This window comes from Synchiropus splendidus, chromosome 8, assembly GCF_027744825.2.
Source record: "Synchiropus splendidus isolate RoL2022-P1 chromosome 8, RoL_Sspl_1.0, whole genome shotgun sequence".
Classification (NCBI taxonomy): Eukaryota; Metazoa; Chordata; class Actinopteri; order Syngnathiformes; family Callionymidae; genus Synchiropus; species Synchiropus splendidus.
This window is the reverse complement of record NC_071341.1, coordinates 18,471,703-18,497,757: the sequence shown is the minus strand read 5'-3', so window position 1 is coordinate 18,497,757 and position 26,055 is coordinate 18,471,703. Positions and strand designations below refer to the sequence as shown.

At 44.2% G+C, this 26,055-nt stretch overlaps 4 protein-coding genes across 9 annotated transcripts in view; 2 read left to right on the top strand and 2 right to left on the bottom strand.

Annotated features, from left to right (window-relative positions):
* Positions 1–1,464, top strand: part of schip1 (schwannomin interacting protein 1) — a 162,715-nt gene extending 161,251 nt beyond the window's left edge. For all 5 annotated transcript variants that reach the window (XM_053872297.1, XM_053872299.1, XM_053872298.1 and 2 more), the window contains one exon: positions 228–1,464. In XM_053872297.1, the coding sequence (XP_053728272.1) occupies positions 228–279 (52 nt within the window). In that variant the 3' untranslated portion in view covers positions 280–1,464. The remainder of the gene's footprint in view (positions 1–227) is intronic.
* Positions 1,465–2,868: 1,404 nt separating this feature from the next.
* On the top strand, positions 2,869–6,391 carry il12a (interleukin 12a). Its single transcript, XM_053872238.1, has 7 exons — positions 2,869–2,887; positions 2,952–3,115; positions 5,429–5,515; positions 5,609–5,650; positions 5,720–5,866; positions 5,947–5,985; positions 6,254–6,391. The coding sequence occupies exons 1-7, from the start codon at positions 2,869–2,871 to the stop codon at positions 6,389–6,391; spliced, it is 636 nt and encodes a 211-aa protein (XP_053728213.1).
* Positions 6,392–7,336: 945 nt separating this feature from the next.
* Positions 7,337–19,072, bottom strand: si:dkeyp-97b10.3 (uncharacterized). 2 transcript variants are annotated; one of them, XM_053873661.1, is made up of 16 exons: positions 18,684–19,072; positions 16,846–16,877; positions 15,797–15,829; positions 15,650–15,727; positions 15,452–15,484; positions 14,596–14,628; positions 13,818–13,897; positions 13,692–13,744; positions 12,556–12,782; positions 12,233–12,486; positions 9,389–9,514; positions 9,168–9,303; positions 9,050–9,100; positions 8,909–8,983; positions 8,497–8,793; positions 7,337–8,433 (listed from the first exon to the last, which is right to left on the bottom strand). In XM_053873661.1, the coding sequence occupies exons 1-16, from the start codon at positions 18,731–18,733 to the stop codon at positions 8,405–8,407; spliced, it is 1,587 nt and encodes a 528-aa protein (XP_053729636.1). In that variant the 5' UTR covers positions 18,734–19,072; the 3' UTR covers positions 7,337–8,404. The 2 variants fall into 2 exon arrangements, with proteins under 2 accessions (XP_053729636.1, XP_053729637.1); XM_053873662.1 differs by having other exon boundaries at positions 15,650–15,724; positions 18,684–19,069.
* Positions 19,073–20,841: 1,769 nt separating this feature from the next.
* Positions 20,842–26,055, bottom strand: part of ift80 (intraflagellar transport 80 homolog (Chlamydomonas)) — a 34,478-nt gene continuing 29,264 nt past the window's right edge. The window contains exon 21 of the transcript XR_008415677.1: positions 20,842–21,284. The gene's annotated coding sequence lies outside the window, so the exon portion shown is untranslated. The remainder of the gene's footprint in view (positions 21,285–26,055) is intronic.

Below are 26,055 nucleotides of genomic sequence, written 5' to 3'. Positions count from 1 at the left end.
ATTTCCCAGCTGTCTCGTGGTGTTGGGGCTGAACTGTGGAGTTCAGGTGAAAAAGTAAGGTAGCAGCTGTAGATAACACCTGGTTCATCTGGATAGGTCACCTTCAACTCCCTGAAAGGGATGCTTAAGTACAGTAAACCGGTTTCTTTGCTCAGCGCCCCGGAGCTGCGTTTGCCTATTCTGTGATGGTTTTGTGTGACAGCGAACTGTGCGTCTCCTTGTTCCAGGCACGCCGAGAGCCAGCAGAAACACTTGGCTGAGAGGACTCTCACCAAATAAGAGTTGCACCGCGCCCACATCCAGCAAGACCCAGGCCGGACTCCATCCTCACCCCCGCCCCACCCATGAGTGATAGCTACAACAACGCATTGTTTTCTGGAGGCATTAGTAGTTGCTTACATCACTCTGATTTCCTCCCACCAAACTTAAAACCAGGTTGCTGTGGGGTGGACTTCCCATGGAGATTCTGTTTTCCTCCCACAGTCCGATAACACACAACAGGTTGACTCTCAAGGTGTGCGACAAACCTCCACCCTGTTAAAAGAAGTGAATGAATCAATCGGAGTTTCTAAATTACGCTCACTCCACTTCAGTTCCATGGCCAATATGGTGGCTTTAGTTTTAAAACAGTTCAAGTAAATTAGTCTGTACGATAACTGTGTCATGTGACAGGCCAGCAACCTTTCCAGGGTGTCCCCTAGCTGCAGCTCCTCTGAATGTCAGGTCATGGTTGGAGGAGAGGGAGGGGCAGCTGTGTCAAACAGCGTCACCCATGAAATACGAGCAAAAGCAGGCGTTGTTGTAGCTGCCATTTCTACATTTGCTTCAGCAGTTTGACCCAGGAGTTTGGGGGGGCGAGGAGCTCCCCCACCTGCTGGAGGAGGACAAAAGTGATGATGTAGTGTCATGGTTCCCAGCTTCCTGTGCAGTGAGCGGCATCGCTTCGCTATTGTTTGTTTCAGACTTTCTACCACTAAATTATTACTGTCAGCAGCAAGAAGATTCAACCATAGTGGCAACCTAAGTAGAAAAAAATATATATATTGTTATGATGATGAAAAATCAAACACCGTCGGCGCTTTTTTTTTTTGTTTTCGTTATGTGGACAGTAAATTGAAAGTATTTCAAAGTTTTAAATTCTGCACAAAAACGGTAGTCTTCAACTGAGAATTGTTCATTTGAAGGTGCTAATACGAGTGTAAAGGAATCATGCCTGCCTTGTAGTGGAGTCGTAGCTTTTGGTAAAAAAAAATTAAAAAATTAAAAAAAAAAAACACTAATTGCTCTTCAACATTTTGTGAATGTTGATTTTTTTTTTTTTTCTGACACAAGTCATTTTAAATGAGAAAAGTGTGTTAATATTGTTTTCATCCTGTCGTTCTCAGAATGTTTATTCGAGGGAGGAAATGTTTATGTACAGATATGTAAAAAAAAAAAAAAAAGAATAAACTTTGTTTCATATAAGACGAGCTTCGCCCTGCGGTCTGTCGCCAGCTTCCTCTTTCTGTCTCAGCAGTGATCCCGGACAGTCACATGACTGGACGTTTCAGTCGCCCACAACACTTTCTCGCTCTGTTTCTTCCTTCATTCGCACAGAAACACTCGGGAGTGTTTCCCCTTTACATCATCGTCGTCTTCCACCACTCACGAGACGCAGCAGAAGTCGCCGTGGTCTTGTGGTGGAGCCGGAGAAAGGCCTGGAAACTCCTATTCATCACTGGTCTCTTCACGACCACAGTTTCACAGAGGAGGCTCCGCCCCATCGCGACCAACCGAGGGGGGGGGATCCTGAGCGGGTGACGTCGGCGCACGTCGCCACAGCGCGGTATCACTTCATTGATAGTACTGCGATGACTCGACTGCAGCAGGAATGAGTGGCACAACTGTTTCAGTCTTGCTCCAATATTGTCTCAATATTATTTTACACAAACGTTAAGTCACATACAACTGACCAGTCCATATTAAATATTGCTACTTTTCGCTTGCTAAAAATGACGCATGATTTGACGTATTTATAGAGCATTACAACAAAATTAAAACTTAGAATGAATCACGTTTTAATATCCAATACAGAATGATCAAATACAAGTTGCATCTGTGACACGCACGTGCACAGCTCAACATCTTGTGTGATCCGTCCGTTAAATTGTGTTTATATCCATCAATGACTATATTTTTCAGTTGAATTAATTGGATTGTGATGCTGAAGTACAATCGAGGACGGTGGGACAAACTCAAACTAAATAAATCTAATTCATAAAGCGCCCCGGGGTGAGCAAACACAGCTCCTGCACAGAAGCGTTCGGTGCGTCTCTTTACTTAGAAAAGCGTTCCTCTCTGGGGAAGCGGCTTCCTGTTGAGTGCATCCTGCTCACGGGAAAATGTTTGGTGCCAAAAAGCTGCCTCTAATTCAGCAATCGGAAGCTTCCGATAACTGCTACTTCGGACACCGTCGTGGCTACTTTGAATGAACTGTCACGTAACGTGGCTTTATCATTGTGGCGCTACATGTAAGTCAGTCAATATTAATATCTCTTTACAGTTCACAGAGTGAAGAACGGTTTTTATCATTTACGCCTCTTTTTTCCAGAACAGTTCTGTGTGTTTTAATGTTAACAATAACCTTTGTTTCTCTTGATCGTGATTGACTGTAGACACGCGCGTTGCTGAGAGCGAAGGGTAACACGCACGCGTCACAGAAACACAAACATTTCAGAATTTCTGCGGTGGTTCATCTCAACCACCAAGCGCTCCAGTGTCCAGCGTGTCGTGAGCGCATGCTGCAGCCGCGCCCACCCACTGCCTCCTCCTCTCATATATGGCCCTGCGCCCGTCTGGGCCCCTCACTAACACACAGCGAGCGGACCGATGGCCAACTTCACTCTCCGTAAGTCTCCTGCTGCACCGCGGCCGCCGCGCTCTCGGCTGACGGCGTGTGTTTACCTTTGCAGACATGCGCAGGTGCGCCACGCTGCTACTGCTGCTCCAGTTGGGCCGGAGCGCCTTCGGAAACCCGGTCACCACGCGCCCGCGTGACATCAAGATGAGACCGGAACTTTTTAAGGAGCTACTGGACAACGTTGGTGGACTCTTGAAGAATACCAGCGCCAAAGGAGTAAGGACGCTCGCTTCAAGTTTCCCTTGCGCAAAAAGTAGTTGCGCTCATTTTATGAAGCGTGTTAGAATCCAGGCATAGTACCAGGTATCTACTCCATAGAGACACCGGAGGAGTACATGTGAGTCGTGTTCTTGCATGGTTTAATCTCAGTACATTGTTAGCTGCTTACTTTATTTCAATTGTGGTGGAGGAAACCAACGTATCACCTGAAGATCAGAGATGACAGGGAGGCTGAGAGGCGCAAAACCAAACACCAAATCTCTAAAACCAAACACATTTTCACCAAACTGACGTGTTGTGTTTGGTTTTGCGCCTCTCAGCCACCGAACTGTAAAGTGAAACCTGGTATGTAGTAGCAGCAAAAGTCTGTTTTCACCCACTGCCACACAGTTTGCTTTTGAAATATACAGTTCTTACTGTACTTACAGTACTCACACTGCATGTACACGAGAGTGCAGTATTATATAGAACATATAGTGTATAGAACATTTTAAAAAACACAGGAAATTTCAAGGTACAGCATTATTTACTGCTTACTTGAACTTCAACAGAATACATGTAGATTTATAAGAGTAGTGCCTCAAGCTGAATGTGTGATGTGTTTATTCTGCTACTGTAAATCTGCACTTGGATCAAGACATGCTCAGTGTGAGTACTCTGAGAACGATGTGGAGACTGTGCTTAAAATCTATGAATGTACATAGTACACTTCAGTACATTATTTATCTAAAATACACTATGTCAGAAGGAAACCTGGAGTAAACTGTCTGGGTGTAAGAATACTCACCAGGATGCCGGGTTTTAATCCAGTGGGTCATATACCTCACTCATGTACGTGGCACCTGCAAGGACCAGGTGCTTTAACCTTGAATGAAATCAAGTATTACTTGCCACTAAACAATAAACCACAACCCGCACTAGTACACTGCACAATAAACACAATAACCAGTTAGTAAATTGATAGACTGTAAAGGTATTAGTATTTTAGGGACTGCACCTGTCTTGACTCTTGTGGTAGACCAGCGTTAGGGCGCGGGGGGGAGGGTCCAGACAGCCAGCCCACATCCTTACACTTCTGCAGTTTTACTCAGAGGCTGCCTTCAAATGTGAAAATGAAAATGTGAAAAGAGGCGTCCTTTTTTATAAAAGAAATATTACTGTTGATATGGAATGTTGCTGACTGTTTAGGTATTTTATTCACTGTGGAAGACTTTGATATAAAGTGGGTTTTATTAATACAAATCATGCATTTATATTAATAAAACTCTGGCCCCCGTAATCTGGTGATGTATGTGAGATTAGTCAGGGAGCCAGTGGTCTTTGGAGACAGATTTCAGGTGTGACAACAGACAACAGGAGGCTGGTGCAGCGTTCACAAAATCATTCAATTTCATGTCCAAAGTCCAAAGTTCCTGTTGTCAATAGTGCAAAACAAAACAAAAGTAATCCATGACATAAAAGAGGGCAATGTCGTAAAGGTCCCCAGAGGATTGAAATGGATTAAATGAAGGTCCACATGAGGAAAAAACAGGGATCCTACTGTACCTGTGCTGGTCAACTGTGATCATCCTCAGAAAAACCACAAGATACCCAGTCAGTTTGTGGGTCTTTGTGTGGTCACCGGAGACGGAGCGGGCTGCAGGGTCGGGTCTGAAGTGGCCCTCCGTCAGCAGTACAGATGTGTGGGGGGCTGGGCCAAGGGCCTCTCCTTTGAATGAATGAATGAATGAATGACTGCTGGTGGATGCTGACAGTCCGTCAACACACTTGAAAACTTGTGAGATCTCACTGTCCATTACACGGACCTGCAGGCTGAGCGAGAAGTAAATAACATGTATGTGATGTCAGACGTGATGAAAATACTTTGAACAAGTCACAGAAAACCAAGATTGCGTGTGTAATCGCACTTTGAAGCTTCAGTCTTTATGATTGTGAGATGACAAACCATTTCGATCACCCTGGCTCCAACACGTCCACAATTTCACCCCAAAATAAAACTGACAGAAGGCAACAAGGTTCTACTTAATAAAAACGCTAAAAATAACAATAAAGAAAAACCTTGTTTTATTGCGTGTTTTTTCTTTATTGTTATTTTTAGCGTTTCATTACGTGCATTCTACTCATAGTTGCGTTACCATGTTAAATGTCAACATTTAGGTGTAAATACATGCACACTCACTACACCACGTAACTTCAGTTTAAGACACCGTTCTTCTGTGGCGCCTGTTTTTGTAAGTGTAGTAGCAGCTTCAGCAGTTTTCCTCTCAGGATGTTCTGAAGTAAACTAAAGGTTGCGACCCTGTGTTTCAGGAGATTTGCTACTTCACCGAGTACAAAAATGTGCACTTGAATACCCAAAGTGAGACGGTGGAAGTCTGCACCCCGGACGTGGAGCAGGTACGAGTCTTTGACCTCCATCCCACGCAAAATTAAAAAATATATATATATATATAGAAAGTGTGGTTGACTGTAACTGCTGTGATCCTGCAGAGTTCCAGTTGCATGATGGGAAGGAAATCCCCCTTCAACAAGGTGCGTTGGGCTGAGCTCACGGCTCCTCCGGGGACCTGACTTTCTCACCCAGACGTGTCTCTCTGACAGGACAAATGCTGGAGCAGCATCATGGCGGACATGGCTCACTACCACACGCTCATCCAGTCCTACCTGAACGTCACCTACAGCCAGGAGCAGGAAGAAAGCAAGAAGCACGTCCTTTATCCAACTCTGGGCCTCATACAGAGGCTGGTGGTGAGTGTGCTGCACAGGTGGAGGGGGAGGAGATCATGTCGAGTCGAACCAATGATGAAGCTGTTTTCTGTCTGACACAGAAGCTCCATGGTGGCACCATGAGGAGCGACTCCTCTCAGGTGAGTCTCTCCAACGCTGTCTGGAAGGGGTGCTAGAAAGAAAGAGATGATGGTGGAGGGAGATCAGAAGCTCAAACAATAAAGCTCAAATAAAAACAGAGGATGGGGAAAAGCAAAGAGGTGGAAGAAAAAGGACTCGAGAAACGACAAAAGTGAAAAGAAAGATGGATGTGAGTCAGGACAGTCGAGCTCAAAGCTTAGGGAAGAAAAGAAAGTGAAATGTAACGCTAGCAGCAAAGAATGACAAGAAGTTCCTTTGTGTTTTCAGGAGGAAGTTGCGAAGCTGTGGCAGCTGGATGGGAAGGACAGGCTAAGGATGTGTGACTGGGTGAGAGGCTTCCACACGCGCCTCCTCACCGTCAACAGAGCCGTCGGCTACATCGCCTCCGGAGACTACAAGAAGTGAACAAAGTGCCTTCCTGCTGACTGACGGCGGCGTGTGCTGCCACCCGTCTGTTTCTCCTGCGCAGCTTACTATTTAATATATTTATTCAAGATATTTATTTCACCTGTCTAAGTGTTATTTATATTAAAACTATTGACATTTCAACCTGCTTCTTGTGGTCTAACTAAAACACCTCACTCCAGTTATGATTTATACTACACTATAACTATATGAAGTTACATATAACTTCTTACAGTAAGAAGTGGAATCCTTCGGTTCATGGTTTCACATTACGCCACTATGGTTGTGACATTAAACATGTGACAAAAACATCTATGTTTAGCACAAAACTCATTTGGCCACGAGAAGGAGTAGTTTTTTTTTCAATGACTACGGTTAGAAAGTTTTACACAAGACAGTAATTTCACTGGAGTTTTGTTGACAAAATCTTCGCAACACTTTCTGAGAGACCACAGCGAAAGCCAAAATGAGTTGTGGTGATGACGGTGCAGTTGCAGGCGAGTACAGGGGCTCCTCCACGCTCAGGCCTCCGGCAGCAATTCTGTAATTTTAACGTGGAAATTCACAAAAACTTCTTTGACGCCTCCATGTGATGAAGGTCAGTGAAGGCATTGCAGCGCGCGACTGCCGGTCACATGGGGCCCAGCCTGGATCACTGACAGCTGCTTCGCTAACGTCTGTATTTTCAGAGGATTTTCTCAATTCATATTCATGTGTTTCTGTGTTTTTGACAACGAAATGCCGACTAAGGGAATTTATGGCTGATGTCATCGGTGACTGACAGCCAGCTTGAGCGGACACCGTCTTTAATTCCTAATGTGTTGCGAGAATAACCTTTAAGTAAAGAGGCAGCACAGGTCACGTCTGCAGCACATTTGCCTTTCACACACCAGGAATGGATTGGGTAAGACACAGAGAAAAATTCAGCTTTCTCTGATCCTTCTAGTCTTTTATTTTGAAAAGTGAAATACAGGGCCTGTGTCGGTTGGAACAAGCCGACGCTCAGAAAGACCATCATGAAGTCCATTTAAAACCCTTTTCACATCCATAGTGGCATAGAAAAGTACAAAAGACAAAAAGGCCATCAACAACTCAAATGTTGGACCAAAATAAAAACACTGTAAACTCTATTCTGAATTTAAAAAAAAGACATATTGGCCAAAAAACATCTCCAGCCATCAGCCATAGTGTGTGTTTGTCAAGAATGATTCTACATGTCAGAGCTCTGGTCCCTTGGAAGTGTTGATGGGTAGGTGAGGTGTCATGAAACAGTATGGCAGGGTCGATGAAACTCTGTGATCATTTTCAGAGGCCACTAGATGGCGCTCAAATGATGGGAGGTTTCACTGAATTACTTGTTCAAGTCCAAGCATTTTACAGCAGACAGCGCTGTGTGTGACAGTATCTGGTGGCCTCTGAAAGCCAGGACAGTCTTTCATGAAACCTCATCCTTGAGCCTCAGCCTCTTCTGCAAACCTGTCAGCGTCTGTGGTTGAACTTTGGTAAAACTCCAGCTCTGTTTTCCAACGATTTCCATTTCAGCCAGCAGATCCGTTTCAGTCTTTCTCCGTCACAGATTCAGGAAACCCTCCTGTTCCACAGTGCATGAACCAGGTGCTACCCTGGAACCTCCCGACTCCAGCATCACCTGCACTTTCACGCAGAAGGTCCGGTCCAATGGGTCAAGTTCCACAGCTGCTATTTGACTTTGGCTTCTTCAAAACAGGACCATTTCAAGGCTGCCCGTTGTTTTGAATCAAAGTGGCACCGACATCACACTGAAGACGACATTTCATGAGCTCAGCTTTTGGACGAGTGGAAACCCCACAAGCAGCACCACATCAGTGTCGATGAATCCAGTGGCAGCTCCTGATGCTCCCGACAGGTTTGCTTCCATCCCAAACGGAGCAGCAACACATGACGACCGTCGGGAAAAGACCAAGAGGCATTAAAGTCCTGCGCAGTCCTGAGACCAACTCTGGCTTCCTGAGATAGTTCCTTGGTCACGTCTCTTCACTGAGCTGCTTGGTTCTCCATCAGATCTGAAATGAAGAAGCACGTTCATCATCCGCTCATCAGGACGAAGGCGTGAGGCGGCTCAGTACCTCGCAGGAGGTAGTGGACCTCAGACGGCAGGTCGTCCAGGTCCTGCAGGCTCCTCCGCAGGTGGTGCGCCGTGGCCTTCCCCGGCTCCTGCCTCTTCTTCCACTCCACCAGCATCTTCAGCTTCTGCATGTTCACGTCCTTCTCTCCGGCCTGGATGTGGTCCAGGTCCCTGGTGTTCAGGTCCAGAAAGATGGCCACCTGCTTCCACTCGCTGCCCAGTCGCCGGCTCAGCTGCAGCAGCTGCTTCTCCGACAGGTCTGCGCTGCCGTTGGCTGCCGCCGACCGCTTGACTCCGTCTGCAGACCCACCACGAGTCAGTGTTAATTCAGAGAGTCTCAGCAGAGCTGCGAGAGGTCAGGTCTCGCTCTGATACAGAAGAATGTTTGGCCTCCCAGCTGCGGTTGTTCTCACCATGCTCATCCTGCCACCGAGGCCTTTTGATGATCATTTCCTCCTCCTCCGACCGGCTGCTGCTTCTCTGTCGACCTGTGAGGCAAATATGAGAGTTGAGCACCTTTTGGAGGCGAAAACAAAAACCTCAAATCGACTGACAGTCAGCTGTTCTCTTCCTTGGTTTCTTTTCCAAGTTATCCACACAGTCTCCTGAGAAGGACAGGACATGGTTATTGGGTCACAGGACCTCACGACCTTTCCCTTCAGCCCAGCGCACCTTCTCTGATGGTCGCTGACCACACCGTCTCCTCGGTGTTGGTTTCTATCAGAGACAGTTTAAATGGAGGCGGCTGCTCGAAGAAGGCTTCAAAATATCCTTTCATCTTGGTCACGGCCAGCGTGAACTTCAGCTCCTGTGCAGACAGACAGACAGACAGACAGACAGGTTTAGGCCCGAGGTCGGCAGTGAGCCCGCCTGAGCCGCTGGTCCCCACACACCTGAGGCTTGATCTCTCCGTCCGGCTCGCTCACCAGACGATACGTCCCTTCCTCCAGCTTACATGTGGGCGGCTTCTCGATCCGGAAATATCGGTTGTTGTAGCTTCTGACCTGATTACTGACGTCCTGGTTTTCAGTGGAGACAAGTAGGTGGAGTCATGATGCCACAGAGTAGAGTCATATATACATGACTCCAACACTATGACTGTGAGTCATAAACACCATCGGCATCAAAACGATTCAGGGAAAAAAAAGATTGGATTTTAGATTCTTCATTCAGAAAAGCTATTATGTCCTCTGGTTGCTAGGCACAAACCCACAGAGGAACCCAAGGAAGACACTGGGATCTAGCTTCAGATGACCTCTAGCTAGTGCAGTAGTCAAGACCACACAAAGTGAGAGCAAGACACTGTCGAGACCAAGACAAGGCCAAGTTATCTTGAGATTGAGACAGAGACAAGGCCAAGTTATCTTGAGATCAAGACAGAGACGAGACCAAGTTATCTTGAGATTGAGACAGAGACAAGACCACGGTATCTTGAGATCAAGACAGAGACAAGACCACGGTATCTTGAGATCAAGACAGAGACAAGACCACGGTATCTTGAGATCAAGACAGAGACAAGACCACGGTATCTTGAGATCAAGACAGAGACAAGACCACGGTATCTTGAGATCAAGACCAAGTCATCTTGAGATCAAGACCAAGACGAGGCCAAGTTATCTTGAGATCAAGACCAAGACAAGACCAAGATATCATCAGATCAAGACCAAGACAAGGCCAAGTTATCTTGAGATCAAGACCTAGACAAGGCCAAGTCATCTTGAGATCAAGACCAAGTTATCTCGAGATCAAGAACAAGACAAGACAGAGTTATCAACAGATCAAGACTAAGACAAGGCCAAGTTATCTTGAGATCAAGACCATGATCTGTTGAGAACAAGACCAAGACAAGGACAAGTTATCTTGAGATTAAGACCAAGACAAGACCAAGTTATCTTGAGATCAAGACCAAGACAAGGCCAAGTTATCTGGAGATTAAGACCAAGACAAGAACGAGTCATCTTGAGATCAAGAACTTATCGTACACTATATACTGCCAAAGTAGAACCCGACTGCTCCGGCGCTCAGGCAGACGCTAAAGGTACTAAGCTATCAAAGGTAGAAGCTAACAAACATTAGCTGACATTGCTAAACACTTAGATGAGATTCAGATTGGATGGCCTATATTTCCATGACCCGCCCGCTGGCTCTCACTCAACCGACTATGGAGTGAGAGCCAGCAACCAGCACTGTAGTTTGGTGCCACATATCAGACAGAACCTCAAGTAACTTTTGATGCCAGTGGAAAAGCAGCGCTCTCACGCCATGAGAATGTGTCTCCCAAACTCCCAGGCACCATATGTGAGATCTATGGCATAGGCAAGGTCCCAAGAAGCAAAAATAGATGGGCGGGACTTGGGCTCCCCACCGTGGCCAAACTTAAAGTGTATAAACAGGACGGAAGTCAGGGTTATTAACCTCTGATATCAGAGAGGCGGTCGAAACCAGACACCGTCGTCCGTCCACGTAGCATATTGACGCACAATGCTTCATTTTCCTTCCCGTGTATCATTCCAGGTGCAGTGGAGACGTTGGGGAGCCCTCTTCACTGACTTGAACATCCATGTCGGTTGCTATTTATAAGCCCTTTATGAGACTGGGAGTCAAGTCAGGAAGTCAGCTAGGGCCATTTGTTGGGCTTAAAATGGCAATTGACGTACAAGTCTACTCCCCAGTGTCAGTGCATTAGAAATAGTGAGGATGTGAACGCTTGATTGTTGTCAGATCCGTGCTCTCAACACATGATTGATATTAAACCACTGCTTGTTTTCTGGCACAGGGCAACGTTCTCCACTACACATCACCGGCGCAGAGTGTTTTCATTGTCAAGGGAAGCCATAACTCAAATAGAATTTTGATTGTACAGCCTGAAAATGAAGCATAATATTTAGCCGTGTTCACTCTTCTTCTTTTTCTTTCAGCTCCTCACTTCTTGGGTCGCCACAGCGGATCATCCTCCTCCATCTCACCCTGTCTTCTGCCTCCTCCTTCACCACCTCCATACATCTCCTCTTTGACCTTCCTCTCCACCTTCTGCCTGGCAGTTCCAACCTCAACATCTTCCTACCAATGTACTGGCTCTCTCTCCTCTGTACATGTCCAAACCATCTCCATCTAGCCTCTCTGACTCTGTCTCCTAAACACCTGACATGTACTGTCCCTCTGTTCTACTGGTTCCTGAGCCTCTCCATCCTGCACACTCCTAGAGAGAAGCTCAGCATCTTCATCTCTGCTACCTCCAGCTCTGCCTCCGGTCTTTTCCTCAGTGCCACTGTTTTCACCATTGATTCCATCCTGCCTGCACCCGCTTCTTCACCTCTTCCTCACACTCTCATCCTAAGTACTTCAAATCCTCTATTTTTTTTATCTCTGCATCCTGTAGCTTCACCTGTCCACTTGGCTCCCTCTCATTCACGCACATGTATTCCGTCGTACTGCAGCTCACCTTCATTCCTCTCCTTTCTAAGGCAAACCTCCACCTCTCTAGCTTATCTTCCTGCTCTCACCACAGATCACAATGTCATCCGCAAACATCATCGTCCAAGGGGCTTCTTGTCTAATCTCATCTATCAACCTGTCCATCAAGGTCAAATAATCCTTCATTGGAGATGTTCAGATATATTCAGTTAATGCGTCTTCTTGTGTTGCTAAAGCGTTGGCGGGCGGAGAGTTGGCGCCGTGGCTATTCTGAATCCAAATTCATATCCGATTTAAACAAAGAGAAGGAGATTCTGTCTCACCTTGATGTCCGACCTGCTGTTGGTGGACAGATACACGTGGAAGCTGTGCACGTTGTTGTCGCTGCTGAGCTGCTTGTAGAGCAGAACCACACCATGGTGCTCGATACAGTGTTTGGTTTGGATGATGGGACCCACTGGGGAGAGGGAGGACACATGCCACTTCACATGGCTTCCTGAGTGGTCAATGGTGGGCTCGATCAGTGGGCAGTGGTTCTTCATGTGCAGGACACTGAAGGTCCGCTCATTGTCTTGGTCTGTGTGTAGTAACAAAAACGATGCTTCAAGAAACATGCAACTTATTTGCTGGCATGTCATCATCTCACCTGCCAGACAGACGGAGTGAGGAAACTGGATGAACTTGAGGACGGACGGGTCTTTGTCAACTGTGTCCACGTTGAAGATTGGACCAGCAAACCTCCATGATTCTGGCAGGAAGGAGCCAAACTTGGACCAGGACAAGATGGAGTATCGCACAAGAACCGCCTCGGACGCCTCAAACACCAGGCCCGTGACAGAACATTCAAATGTTCCCTCGCCTTCCAGTCGCACTCTATAACGCACAGACAAACAAAACTGTGAACTCGGTTGCTTCACAATAAACAACCATCGACATCCGACCACTTGACCCATTTACAGTATCTTAACTTTCAAAGCTTTTACATTTGAAACTTGTTTTTGCCTTTAAACAGTGTATCACTGTAGGATGATGTACTTCGTAGCTGCCATGTTAGATCCAAGAAAGTTTTTTTTGCTTGTATCCAACAATACATAAGAGGCCAACAAAGAATATAAGAATGAAGAAGGACAAAAAAGGAAGAAAAGACAAAAAAGGGCAGGGACAGTTTGTATGTTGTGCACACTTCACACAGTATATAATACACACAAAGACACCAAAACCAACAACATGCATGCTTTGCTGTGTAAACAAGCTCTTTGCTATGTAAACAAACATTTTTCTGCTTATGTCCTTATTTTACGTGTCAATAGCTCCATTTCAAATATTTCACATACAACGCAGTTCCACTCTTCAGCAGTCGGAGACTGTGCTCTACGCCATTTTTTCGTAATTGTCTTTTTAGATGCTGCCAAAAATATTTTAAATGAATATCGGAGCTCCTTTTGAACAATGTTTACATTTATGCCCAGATCTAACGCACTGCTAGAGTGTGGAATGTTATACCACATGTTAAATATACGTACATTCTGCCAATATTTTCTCATTTCAACACAATTTCACAACAAAATACGTGAGCATGGTTTGCAATGAAGGCTCCACATTTCCTCCATTATGGTCCTTCTGTTGCGAATTGTCTACTCTACGTTGACTGTTGTGTTGGCCAAATCTGTAACCACTCTTTTTGAGAACTGCTGACATGAATCTGCAGTCTGAATCTTAGGTCCAGTCTATTTGGGGTGAAGTTCTTGTCGGGAGCAAGACTCAAGAAGGTTTTGGACTCACTGTAAACGTCCCTTAGACAGCATGCGAGGAACAACCACTTCACTGCCATGACTCTGCAAAGCAAATGAAATTAAGGACAGGTTTTCTCCATATTTAGTGATAACATGGACAAGAAGATTCACAGACCTGCTGCACAGTTTTGCATTTTTCACAGGACCAAGATGCTCGATGTTCACGCGGCTTCACATTCACCATGGACGTGGAACCTAGAGGGGTTAAACCAGCAACTTAATTCAGGTAATTCAAATCTTACAATTGATACATTACAGTAGTTCAGAGTAGTGGGTAGTTCATAACAGTGTTTTTCAACCTTTTTTCCACTTCATTCACTGACAAAATCCTGAGGCTCACCACCAATGGAACCTCAGCCAAAGCCCAATTGTGCTCAGTCGAAAGTCCTGTCAAAAAATCCTTTTTAGTTTGTGAAAAATAGTATCTACTGACACCCGGCCATGTTGGCATGTTATTTGCAGGAACAAAATTGCAGAAAATGTATTTGGGCAATGTGACAAAAATACACCAGGATTTTATTTTTCATTTTTTTTAAATAACTGCAATGATTTTATCACAATCTCCCTTACATTATTTTATTCTAGTTTGGGGAAATTCCGGACAAATATTTAACATTCTTTGCCTCAGCTTGCTTTGTAACAACAACGATTCTTTCTCTCTTCACATTTCAGGGCGTATTCTGCATTTAGCTTTTAGCTGACTATTGAACCACGAAGCAAATTAAGTTTTGAAGTGAGATGTCAGCCATTAGCACTGTTAGCTCTGTGCTGCAGACAGTATTTCTGTCTCTCGCCCGACTGTCAGAGACTGTCTGAGTCTACAACACTCTCCTCTTCACCTCAGTTTGGAATACGTCGTCCAGAAACCTCACAAAACCTAACACATTCCTTACCTTTCTCCTCTTGTGTTGCCTCGAGTTCAGATTCTGTTGAAAAAATAGAAAACAAATTACGATTTTCATGGTCATTTCAAACAAGATTGTGAGCTAGACAATGGAATGTTACATTCAAGTATACTTCTGTAGATTTTTTTTGTTTTTAATCGTTCAACACTCACGTGTTCTGTCAAAACCAATGGCTTTTCATCATAGTTAGCCCAGTAATGAGTACACAGTATATTGAGATAATATTAGAGGTGTTCTGAAGAGATCATAACAATAAATAAACCAGAGTGAATAAAATATGTTGTAAATTTCTCCCTGGATATTAGATGAGATGACTATTACATCAGAAAAGAGAGAGAAGAGATGGTGGGAATAGACATGTTGGAAATGCAGTAAATAAATCGGATGTACTTCCTTGCATTTCCTTATTTATATTCACATTTCTGTCTGAATTTATTCGCTAAATAAATGAATAATGTTTATGTCTGTTTCCAATCCCTTATTTATTACCTAATTATGGCACTCCTGTAATTCAATATTTTGTGTTATGTTTTGTTTTAAATGACAAATCCGTACGTATGTCATCTATGTAATGTGTCTTGTGATTTAGTTCTCATTGCGTGAACGTGGTGGAATAAGCCACACAACTGTTCAAAGGACTGCTGCATCTGCTCTGAGAGACAAATGAACTGGGCTTCATTGTAAACTTGCAATCGATTGCTTGACACAAATTCTGTGTAGCACAGGTAGCAAGTTCATCGTTCATCAAATGGCACATAACAGGAGCCAGTACCTGTCCTTCTCAACAATAACAAATAATATTCAAATACATGTAACACATCCAGTAGTCTGGGTTGATTTTTACCTGTTTTGGAGCTTTCACCACCTTCATTTCCCTCTGAAAATGACAGAGAAATATATACCTTTAAAGCTTTTAACATGCTCGGGAGCAGAACTTTAGAGATAAGTCGGGGCAGTATTCTTACACTGAATCGCCCCTCATTCTTACCAACACCAAACGTGTGAGAGCTATTTATGGAAGCCATTTTTACTATCATCTCACCTGATTCTTCTTTCTTTTCGTGATCTTCTTCCTCCTCTTCTCCAGAACTTTCTTCAGTGGACGACCCCGTGCCCTCTGCTAGGTGGCCACAGATATAAGAAACACTTTGGCAGAAGCAAACAAGTAAGCAAGCAGATGTGCACTGACCTGAACTGTTGCCGTCACTTTCAGTCACCTGAACTGAAAAGGAGGTTTCAAGGGTTACACAGAAATAATACATAAAACATGGCCCATTAGGTCAGTCTTTGTCGCCCTCTACCGGTTAGTAATGCTAACACATAATAATTGTCATGACACACTGCATAAAATGAGAGATTCATACTGGCCGTCTTACACTCGGCCTTCCCGATTCATCCGCTCAAATTCAAATTGTCGCCAGACAACCGTTCAACCAGGGCTTGACCCGGCTCTGACCCTGATTCTCCGTGCTCATGTCGAAATAATCATTGGACTTCCTGGTTCAAGGTCTGCACCAGGAGGGCAAACATCAAACTAGTCCAAAAGAAAAATGTGTTTCACTCGCACTACTACACATAAAATGTGTGTGTGGGATTGAATTATTTAATCTTGGGCTTAGTAAGAGCCATTTTGCTGGTCAATTTGGTTCAGAGTCCTGGTTAAGGTTAACCATTTGTTTTGGATGGTGAGCTTTAAGGCGAGAGTCTGGGGAAAGGGTTGAACAGACCCCACAAAGATGATGCATCAAAGCTGCGTGTGTGTGTGTCTGTGCGTTTCATGGTTTTCATTTACACAAATGAGTGAGCCTAAAACCATTGCACATAACAGAGAACCAACAGGGGGAACATAAAAACAATGTTTCAATGTTTTTTGATAATAAAAACTATGAACTAAATGTTCATTAAGAAGAAATGAAACTGTAAAATTTGGTCCAATATTAAACGCCGTTAAAATATTTTAGACAATCATAAAAATGTTTATCTGTAATATATTTATTTGTAATTATAAATGGTGAAGAAAGATATTTCCATGCAGTATACAAGTGTGATTATAAACATCAAAGAAGTACATTTTTAGGGTGACTTCAAGATGATTTTAGGATGACTTCAAAAAAGCCACGGATGCAAATGTAATGCAAACCATGAGACACATATTTGTTTGCATTTGCATGACTCACAGAGACAAGAATTAGTCCAAGAACAATGGCGAAAACTGAGTGACAAGAAGGCAACTATTACCTTTATTCTCCTGCGCTGGGATTTCTTCATCTCTGGGGGAAAAAGAACATTCACATAATGAAGTGACGCATCGCCCATGAGCAGATCCATGCTTTCGTTACAGCTACAACTTCTGCTTCACAACCGGACGCATCATTGAAGAGCGAAAACAGGAAATGTGTGGAACTGTCACTTTAATAAAAGCCACCCATGAGCCCACTTTTACAAACAAGTTCTCTCAGTGACCTGGTTTTTGTTTTTAAATGCTACATCAAACAGCGCATCCCTATAAATCGCAAACCTTTCAGAACACATGCCCATATTTAAACTTTTAGTTGGAAGGCTGATGTTTTAGTATTTTGAAAACTTTTTAAAGTATCAAGATTAAGCAGAGAAATAGCTTTAGATGAAGTCATGGAGCCTCATTCACATCCAGCCGCAGACACTTTCATGGCAGTTGATGGCCCTTGTTGCAGGACAGTTTAAAGTTTTCACCATGAAATACAAAAATATTTTGATATGTCAATGTGTTTATTGAGATGATTAATATTAAAAGGAACCATTAACATTTAAGAACTGAAACATAATTTATTATATGCTATATAACTATTACAGCATATATAATTGCACCTTCTTTTGCTCCCTATTTTCTGAGTTCAAAGACTGTTCACAGCAAAACTGAATGGGGAGCAGACAGCCGATGGAATCTGATGAGAGAGTCTCGACAAGAGGCAACACGTTCAGGGCCCATTTGTGGGGAAGAGGGAGGGCCAGTGCAAGTAGAACAAGTTCAAGAAAAGTAGGTCATATAGGATGCTTTTTTTGTTTACCCACTTCAGTCCGAGCTTTAGACGACGCACACCTTTAGCACTTAATATCAAAAGGATTTCATGTAACGCATTCATTTGACAGTGGTTTCCTGTCGCGCTGTGCCAAGGTCTCGCCTTTTATTCCAGCTACCAAACACAATAGCATGAGTCACCGCGCTGCCATACAACTGTCCTTCCAATTTTTCCATCACTTCAGATGCAGTACTTCCCACTCAATGTCTGCAGTGGCTTCTCACTTTAATCTGATTTATTGTTTTCAAGATAAGGGAGTGGCAGAGTGACATCCAACCGACACTTGGCATGAAAAACGAAACTACTTATTCCAGCAAAATATTAATGTGTGTGCTTATTAAGATGATCTGGGGACTTTGTTTCAGGCGATATCCCAAGCAGCAATGAGTCATCAGTATCAACCAACAGCACCACAAGACACTCGGCAAACAAAACATACAGTATAGCTTCTGTTACACAAGTCTATGGCAATTTAATACTTCTTTGATAAGTTCCTGCTTCCAGTCAGTAATGTTATAATAATTATAATAATAACAACAACAACAATAATAATAATTAATAATAATAATGTATAATAACACAACATATTTCATGTTTGGATTCGCAACATAGCTATAAAGGATAAGATTATTATGACGAATGAAAGCATGATGAATAATGTCCAGCCAAAACTCTTCTAAACTTAACGATTGGAGGCGGAAGAATGGGTTCCTACACAGTAGTAGCGCGGATGCGGTTTCCCTGTTCGGACACCATTGACAATGTGAGTCACCAAAACACAAGAGCGTGCTCAGCGTTAACAAAGACAACCGCGTCTTCCTCGTCTTTCGTTGTTATTTAAAATGGTATTTATCACAGTTCAGCGTAGAAGAAAGTGGTGGTTTATCAACATATGGAGTGAACTTCCTGCACTGATAGAAGGAGCTAAGAAGCTAACATGGTGGCGCTGCCCATCATCCAGAAATGTCAAGGCAGGTTAGTGTGACGGGAACGTGAGGCTAGACTCCAAACTCTCACCCGTCTTCCTGGTGGTGAGCTGCTCCGTAGATCGCCATCTTCGCCACCATCGTTTAGCCCTTCAAGTCCTCCACAAAACCTCCGCACCTGAGGAGGAAACAGGATCCACGGTGTCTGCTTACAGCTGCAGGCGAGCATCCAACTACCGCCCGAACCGCATCCTCAAAGTCAATATTGAAACTACGGCGCTTAAACCAAACAAAGACAACGTAGTGGCCCGCATCCACTTTACATCAACAAGCTCTGTGGTATCTCTTCGTGACGTATCGACTCCGAGCTTGGCAAGGAAACACAGTGTCAAAACAAAAAAACGATTCGGCGGGAAACCACGCGAGCTTCTTCGGTGTAGCGTCATATACGCACCAGCAGAGGTCGCAAAAGATATTATTACTGGCGAAACCGTCATTTCAATGTACAAAAAAACTGTATCATTACTGTCGACTGTTCGTCATCCTTGGCCACTTTGTGTCTTATTTCATATCTTGCTTCAAATGTATATATATATATATATATATATATATATATATATATATATATATATATATATATATATATATATATATATACATTTGAAGCAAGATATGAAATAAGAAGCAAAGAAAGTAAGGTCATTTAAAAAAAATTTATATTCTTGACACCTCTCAAGAATAAAAGTATAAATTATATTTTATTCTGTAATTATGATCACCTATGGTCACAAGCTTTGGGTAATGACCTAAAGGATGAGATCGCGGATACAAGCGGCTGAGATGAGTTTCCTCCTCATGGTGGCTGGGCGCACCCTTAAGGTACGTTCACACCAAACGCGACTTTTCAGTCGCATTCGGTGTGAACGTACCTTTAGAGATAAGGTGAGGAGTTCGGTCATCCGGGAGGAGCTCGGGGTGGAGCCGCTGCTCCTCCACATCGAGAGGAACCAGCTGAGGTGGCTCGGGCATCTGATCCGGATGCCCCCTGCACGCCTCCCTGGGGAGGTGTTCCGGGCATGTCCTACCGGGAGGAGACCCCAGGGAAGACCCAGGACTCGCTGGAGAGATGATGTCTCCGGTCTGGCCTGGGAATACCTTGGGATCCCCCCGGGAAGAGCTGGAGGAGGTTTGTGCGGATCGGGAAGTTTGGGCTTCCTTGCTCCGAATGCTGCCTCCGTGACCCGACCCCGGATAAGCGTCAGAAGAAGGTGAAGGTGAAGGTGAAGGTAATTAAAATATAATTTATAATTTATAAGACCAAATTTACCGTTCATTTCAATCACATCTTTGCCGAAGCTATTGTTATCAAAGTGGGAAATGCACTTCATGTATTTGCATTAATAAAGTTTGAATTCTTGTAGATGGGGAAAAGCCTCTTACTCAAGTGACACTTCCAGATTCTTTCTCTCGAGCGCGCCCCTGTAACTTCATATGCGATCCTACCAGCATTTTCTCAATGTCACGAGCATTCAGTAGAATACTAGATTGAATGAAAACTAAAGGACATCTAAAAAGACAAGTGACATCAGTCTAAATGAAGGACCCTGCACAAGAGAAGCAGACACACAATCAGACTGTGGGGTGAACCACCAAAACCTCAGGAAATTAGAGAAGATAGTGAAGGCAGAAGGGTCAGGGAAGGTCGTTCAGTGAAGGGATGAGGTGAGTGGAATTTAGTTTAAACTTTTCAAATCTACAACACCATACGGAACGTTTCAAACCACAGGAGTGTTATGTTTTATAGCGGACAAAACAGTGGATCTCAATCATTTGTCAATGAAACTGTACTGTTCTGGTGCGCCTGTGCATGCATGTGTTTATTTGCCCAGGAAAAAAAAATAACCTATTTGGAAAAGATGATGTCAAACACCCTGGAGGGTTAACATGAGCCGTCATTGATTGCCGACTCACTGTCCTCCCCCTTCCTCTCCCGCACACATTGAACACTTAGGTCAGTGGAAGAAAGTTGAGCAGCTCCGAAAATGCTTCTAATTTTAAATGACCAAAAAAAAAAAAAAAAAAAAAAGGAAGCCAGGAAGAGGTTTCTCTGCAGTCGCTTGTCTACCAGTGTCACAGCCAAGACCTGCTCAATGCTTCTTTCAATCCAAAATACAGTTGGTTTAAGACGTGATGGAGACATTTTAATCTAAGGATTAAGTGTCCTGGAGTTGTGTGGTTAAATTCTAATTTAGAAAAAATTGAACTTGACTTAACTAAAACTGCATGACGTCCTGGAGCTGTTTAATCATGGGTTACTTTGAGGGTGTCCTTGGAGAAGCCAAACCAGCATCCCAGGATAAGACTGACTCGTGTAAAAACCTGTAACATAAGTCCTTCTCATGAGATCATTCACTCACAGAAGCAGTTTGTGCCCCTAATCTTGTCATACTAAAGGGCAAGATTATGACTCAGTCACACGGAGTTACATCTGAAGCAACTAATCCCAAATTGAATTAGGTGTTAATATTGAGGGACACTCACAAATTCTGAACTTCCTGAGAGGAGTTTCGCTCATGATCCCACGGCAGAGTATGTGACAGCACACTGTCGCCCACGCTGTATCCCTTGTCAAAACCAGTACAAGGACAGGAATCAGATGGTCAAACTGGCAGACCTCCGCCACAAACCAAGGCTGAAATGGAGAGCAAACTAAATAATTGGGAAAAATAGAGCAACGGTTCAAATTATTAGTGACATATTTCATTTGTATGTTTTATTCATGTGTCTACAGTAGACAACGACTAGATTGACATCCATTAAGCCATAGTTTTTTCGTTTTATGTGCGAAACAAAGGGCGGTCTAAATTTCAGCTGATGCAGAAAACCACATATTGTCTTTATCTTGCACAAGATACACTGTACTTCCAGATTATTTTACTAAGGGGCACCTCACTCAACATCTTATGCATTGAGACTAGGACTTGTTCCTATTTGGCCCTTCATCAGAATGAGTCCAGAACAACTTATGCTATTTGTCAGTGTCACTTGTTTCGGATTTAGCTAGTAGAGTTTGAGATTTAATGAAAACCAAAGGACATTTAATAGGAAGGGAGGAGTCTTCATTACACCTGGTTGGTACCTGGCATTTCACTCTGCTGCAACATTGATTTAAAAAATATTTGAAAAGGAGAGCATGGGTGTAAAAAAAAGGTTGATAGCCACTGTTAAAGTATTTCATTTGCTTCCGAATTTTGGTGACCTGCCCTTCAATTTCCTCGATTCATCAATGCAGTTTCTTCTCCCGCAGCAATTGCTTGGAAAGGACACCATGAAAACAGGCACATCTTGAAGCAGCAGAATGTTTTCTCTCTCAAAAGCTTTCATATATTGTTACTGTATATCTGCATCTCAACCCTGAAGGAAGCCAGAGGCCACAGAGGGATGAATCCAGGGACAAGATGTGGGCGTTTGATGGAAGGCTCCGACGTGCAGTCATCCAAGACCCCCACTTCTTTGGAGGTGACTCAGCACACTGATGTGGAGGCAGGGGTGTCCAAAATCCCCTCCTGCCCCATTCCCTGTAGCTTGTAAAGAAAGTGTGGTATTGGGGAATTTTATCCTATATTTAGCCCCAGGTGTCTGTCTGGGTTGTGAGGGAGTGCCTGGAAGTGAGGACTCGCGACTGAGTCATCTGCAGCTGCATGTCGGTAGACAGCTTATCTTACAGCGGAAAGTCTGGTTCTTGATCGATGTGGGGGCTTTTTGGAGAAGATTAATCGGCGCTGCAGAACTGATTTAAGATGACGGTGCATGTGAGTAGTGTGAAAAGGAAAAGGAACTGATTTGGTGTTGGGAGCAGTTAGATATGACCCAACAAAGTGGGCTAAATGTTTCTCTGGAAATCAGGTTTTGGTGTAATGATGTCAGCCTCCTGCCTTTTAAACATCTTATACAAGTCAGTTCCAGTGTTGCAGGGGAGTTCGGGTCATGGAGGAAGCGAAGGTCTCACCCTTTAGAAGAGCATTCGACCAGGCTCTTAGGACCGGCCCATTTTTAACTGCTGTTCACATGAAGCCACTCTCATTTTCCCATCCGCACCCTGCACCTGTCCAGACCGATGCTTCTGTGGCCACCGTGGTGATCTTCCGACTCTTAGCTGCCTAGCCTTAGCAGGTTCTGACCTCCGTGGCCACTGTCCTGCTTTTCTTCATTGACCCACCTCTTTTCCAGGGTGTGGTGTGCATAAGCATCAGGCACCTTAGTTCAACTCCTGACCAAAGGCAGCCCACTAGGCAGCAAGTCAGGCCATTGAAAGTTTGAGAATAGGCTGAGATAGTTTCAGCCCCAAGGCCTCGGTGTTATTCGCAATACCTGATGAAACTATGAGAACCAGCTCATAGACGGTTTGATGGCTCTCACACCCGACGGCAGAGTGATCGGCTTGGCGGGAAAAACATTGGCAAGGGTCGGCTTCGGGCCCTCATTCTACGTTGCCTAGGATCGATCAAACACAACCAAATGACTTGGCATTAAAATACCTGATCTGCAAGTCTTTGAAAAGCCCACAAAGTTTGTTGCTGAGTCCAATGTCTTTATACCCTTCAAGCCCGTCTCATTGATGGTCTTAAAAGGTCTTGATTGATCCAGATTTTTTTCATCATTCGGCCTCGTTCAGCACATTTTGCTTTTCATATCTTGTTTCTCATCAAAACGCATGTGATATTTGAAGAGCCGTGCTGGTTGGGCAACACGGTGGCACAGTAGACAGAAGCAGTCAGAAGTGCTTTTGTCCTCCACACTCTCTCACAGACGGCGAGCGGTCGATTCAAGGTAGCCAGCGACCACTGCCCTAAAACACCCCATCTTGCTTCAATTAGCCGTGTCAGCACATTGACACATGATTGGGAAAATGCTCCAACTCCCACTCAGTCAAACCACAATGTAAATATGTTGCTCCTCACAGATCCACTCAACACTCTCGGCCCTTGTCTCTTAAAGACCTCTGAGCCAGCAGGGCCATAAGATTAGAGGAAGCATGTGGGTGTGAAACAGCCGCGGTGTGGGACTTTCTGCTATCACACCATCGACACTCTCCGCAGGCATCGTTTCATTCCAGTTCAAACTCATGGGAACGTACAGATGCTGATAACACCCACGCACGTATGTCATCTTTGCACGGTTGCTGTGTTTATTAGCACAAACAAGAGACAAGTCACTGCAGACAATAGCTGTACTAGAGGATAATCGCTTCTATCACCAGAGGCATGGACTCTCAAGGAAGCAAATGTCTTCAGGTGCCGCAACTTGGAAGCTTCCTCCGCATTGATATGACCAACCATATCACACCTAATTTCCCACATCCATGAACCTTGTAGGATGTCACTTTTGTTTGTAGGACCACCATCTCCACCAAACCAGTCTGGCCTTCCTAACTTTCTCCACATGAATTCTCCCTGTGACATGCTCCTTTGTCTCTACCTTCCATCTTCCGACTTCTAAACCATCATGGCAGACCTTGCTACCATCCTACAAAGCTTCCAAATCACTGTAGCTCTCACTCTTCTGTCACCCATAAGAGTCGAGTCGCACCCTGCCTGCACTCTCCTCTTCACCTCTGTCCATCACTCTGGATGATTGATCCCAAATACAGTTTTCACCGCTGCATCTTCATCCTTCCTCCCTCACACACTATGTCTTGCTTCTATTGATTTTGATTCCACTTCTTTCCACCTGGACTCTCACCTTATTCTCACTAGAGGTCCCAAGATGTGACACCACAAATAGGTGGAAAATTGATTGAATAACCCACAAAACTCAAAAGTAAATGTCGACCGTATTCGGTCAGTGACCTGAAGGTTGGCACAAACAAAGCAAGCCCATGAAGCATCAGTAGGTCCATTAACAAAGCTCAAGGCCTGACAAAGCATTTCTTTGTTTCATAATTAATGCAAGCATGATAACCATGACATTGACTGTCCGGCAGTCCGCGCATCTCTACACTTAAAAATGAAAGCAGCCATTCATCTTTACACGCAGCTAATGGACCCTCAAGACTGAATTATTAAGTGCAACAAAAGAGACCTTTGTGCTGGAGTCACGGGCGTGAGCATATGTTACAGTGATTCACATGTCAGCGTGAGTCTCGGCGGTCGAGTCTTGTCCTGCTTCGGCCCTGACAGGAATAAAGATGGTAAATGGTGCACCTAAAAATTCACCAAAGTCTCACCGACTCCACTCAGCATCTTCCTGCTGCACTTAAGATATTTAAAGCTGCGATAGAAAGCGGCAGCCGCTTCCAAAACACGTCAATAAGGTCCAGACAGAGAGACAGAAATGCTGGGAAAGACCTTTATCTGAAAACTGGCCTGAAACCAGTTGCCGGCCTGCCTCTGCTCCGTTCTATTGATTGTGTATTTGTTTATCCCGTTAGAGGAAAAGCTCTGTGATCATGTTTCTCAAGAGCACGGAGAGAAACACAATGCCACATAGATTGGTTTGGTGGAGGCTGTGTGATTCTCTGCTAATTAGATTTGGCCTATTATTGTGCATTAGAGCTTATTCAGAGAAGAGAGCGCGGCTGGCAAAGAGAAAACCATCAATCTCTCTGTGTATTTTAATGATTTAGCTCTTTTCTGTCAAAAAAAACAAAACAAAGATTTTGTTTATATTTGACTTTTTGTGAAGCCCCAAGTTCTATCATCTCGAGCCAGTCAAAGTGGCCTCAGAGGGCTTTGAAATTGCAGGTTTGAAGTCACTTTCAATTATTTTCTTCTCATCATGATTTAAAAAAAAAGCCCCAACGGTTTGACTTGGGGAGCTTTGTGACTCATCCGTCATCGCGGGGATGTTATCAGACAAGCGATCATCAGTGTAAATTAACACGTTGGGCGTGGAGACTATCGTTTAAAGTGCAGATTTGGTTTTATGATTATGCTCCTCGGGCCTGCAGACACACAGCCCTCAGGGGTGATGCTGGACTAATGTGATGCCAGACACTCGCCTAATGGGGGCCATTACAGCCCACATTGCAAGAACTATTCATTTTTTATGAGAGGGGTAGATCTGCCGGCGCCCTTCATCGGGGGAATCCACTCTTGCTGCTTACATTTGTTCAGGTTTCAGTTGGGAATGTTTAAAGGACAGTCAGGTAGTTGCCTGGAGACTAGGGCATAAATGCTTGAGTTAAAATGATTGATCAAGTTAAAATGGATTGAAAAAATGGTGGAGGTAAATATTTACTATGGTTCACAGCTATTGAGGTTAGCAAAAGAAGCTCAAGTCCAGTGTGGTGGACATAGGTAGTAGCTCTGTACGCATGGTTTCAGTTCTGCCACGGTTTGTGGAGCAGTCTTTTTGGGTGGCACACAAATTTCAGATTGTGCCTCCGGGTGATCATGGTCATCATAACTGTGGGCTCAGTAGGGAGTTAAAGGTAGTGTTATCAGTCAGTATGTGCTATATTT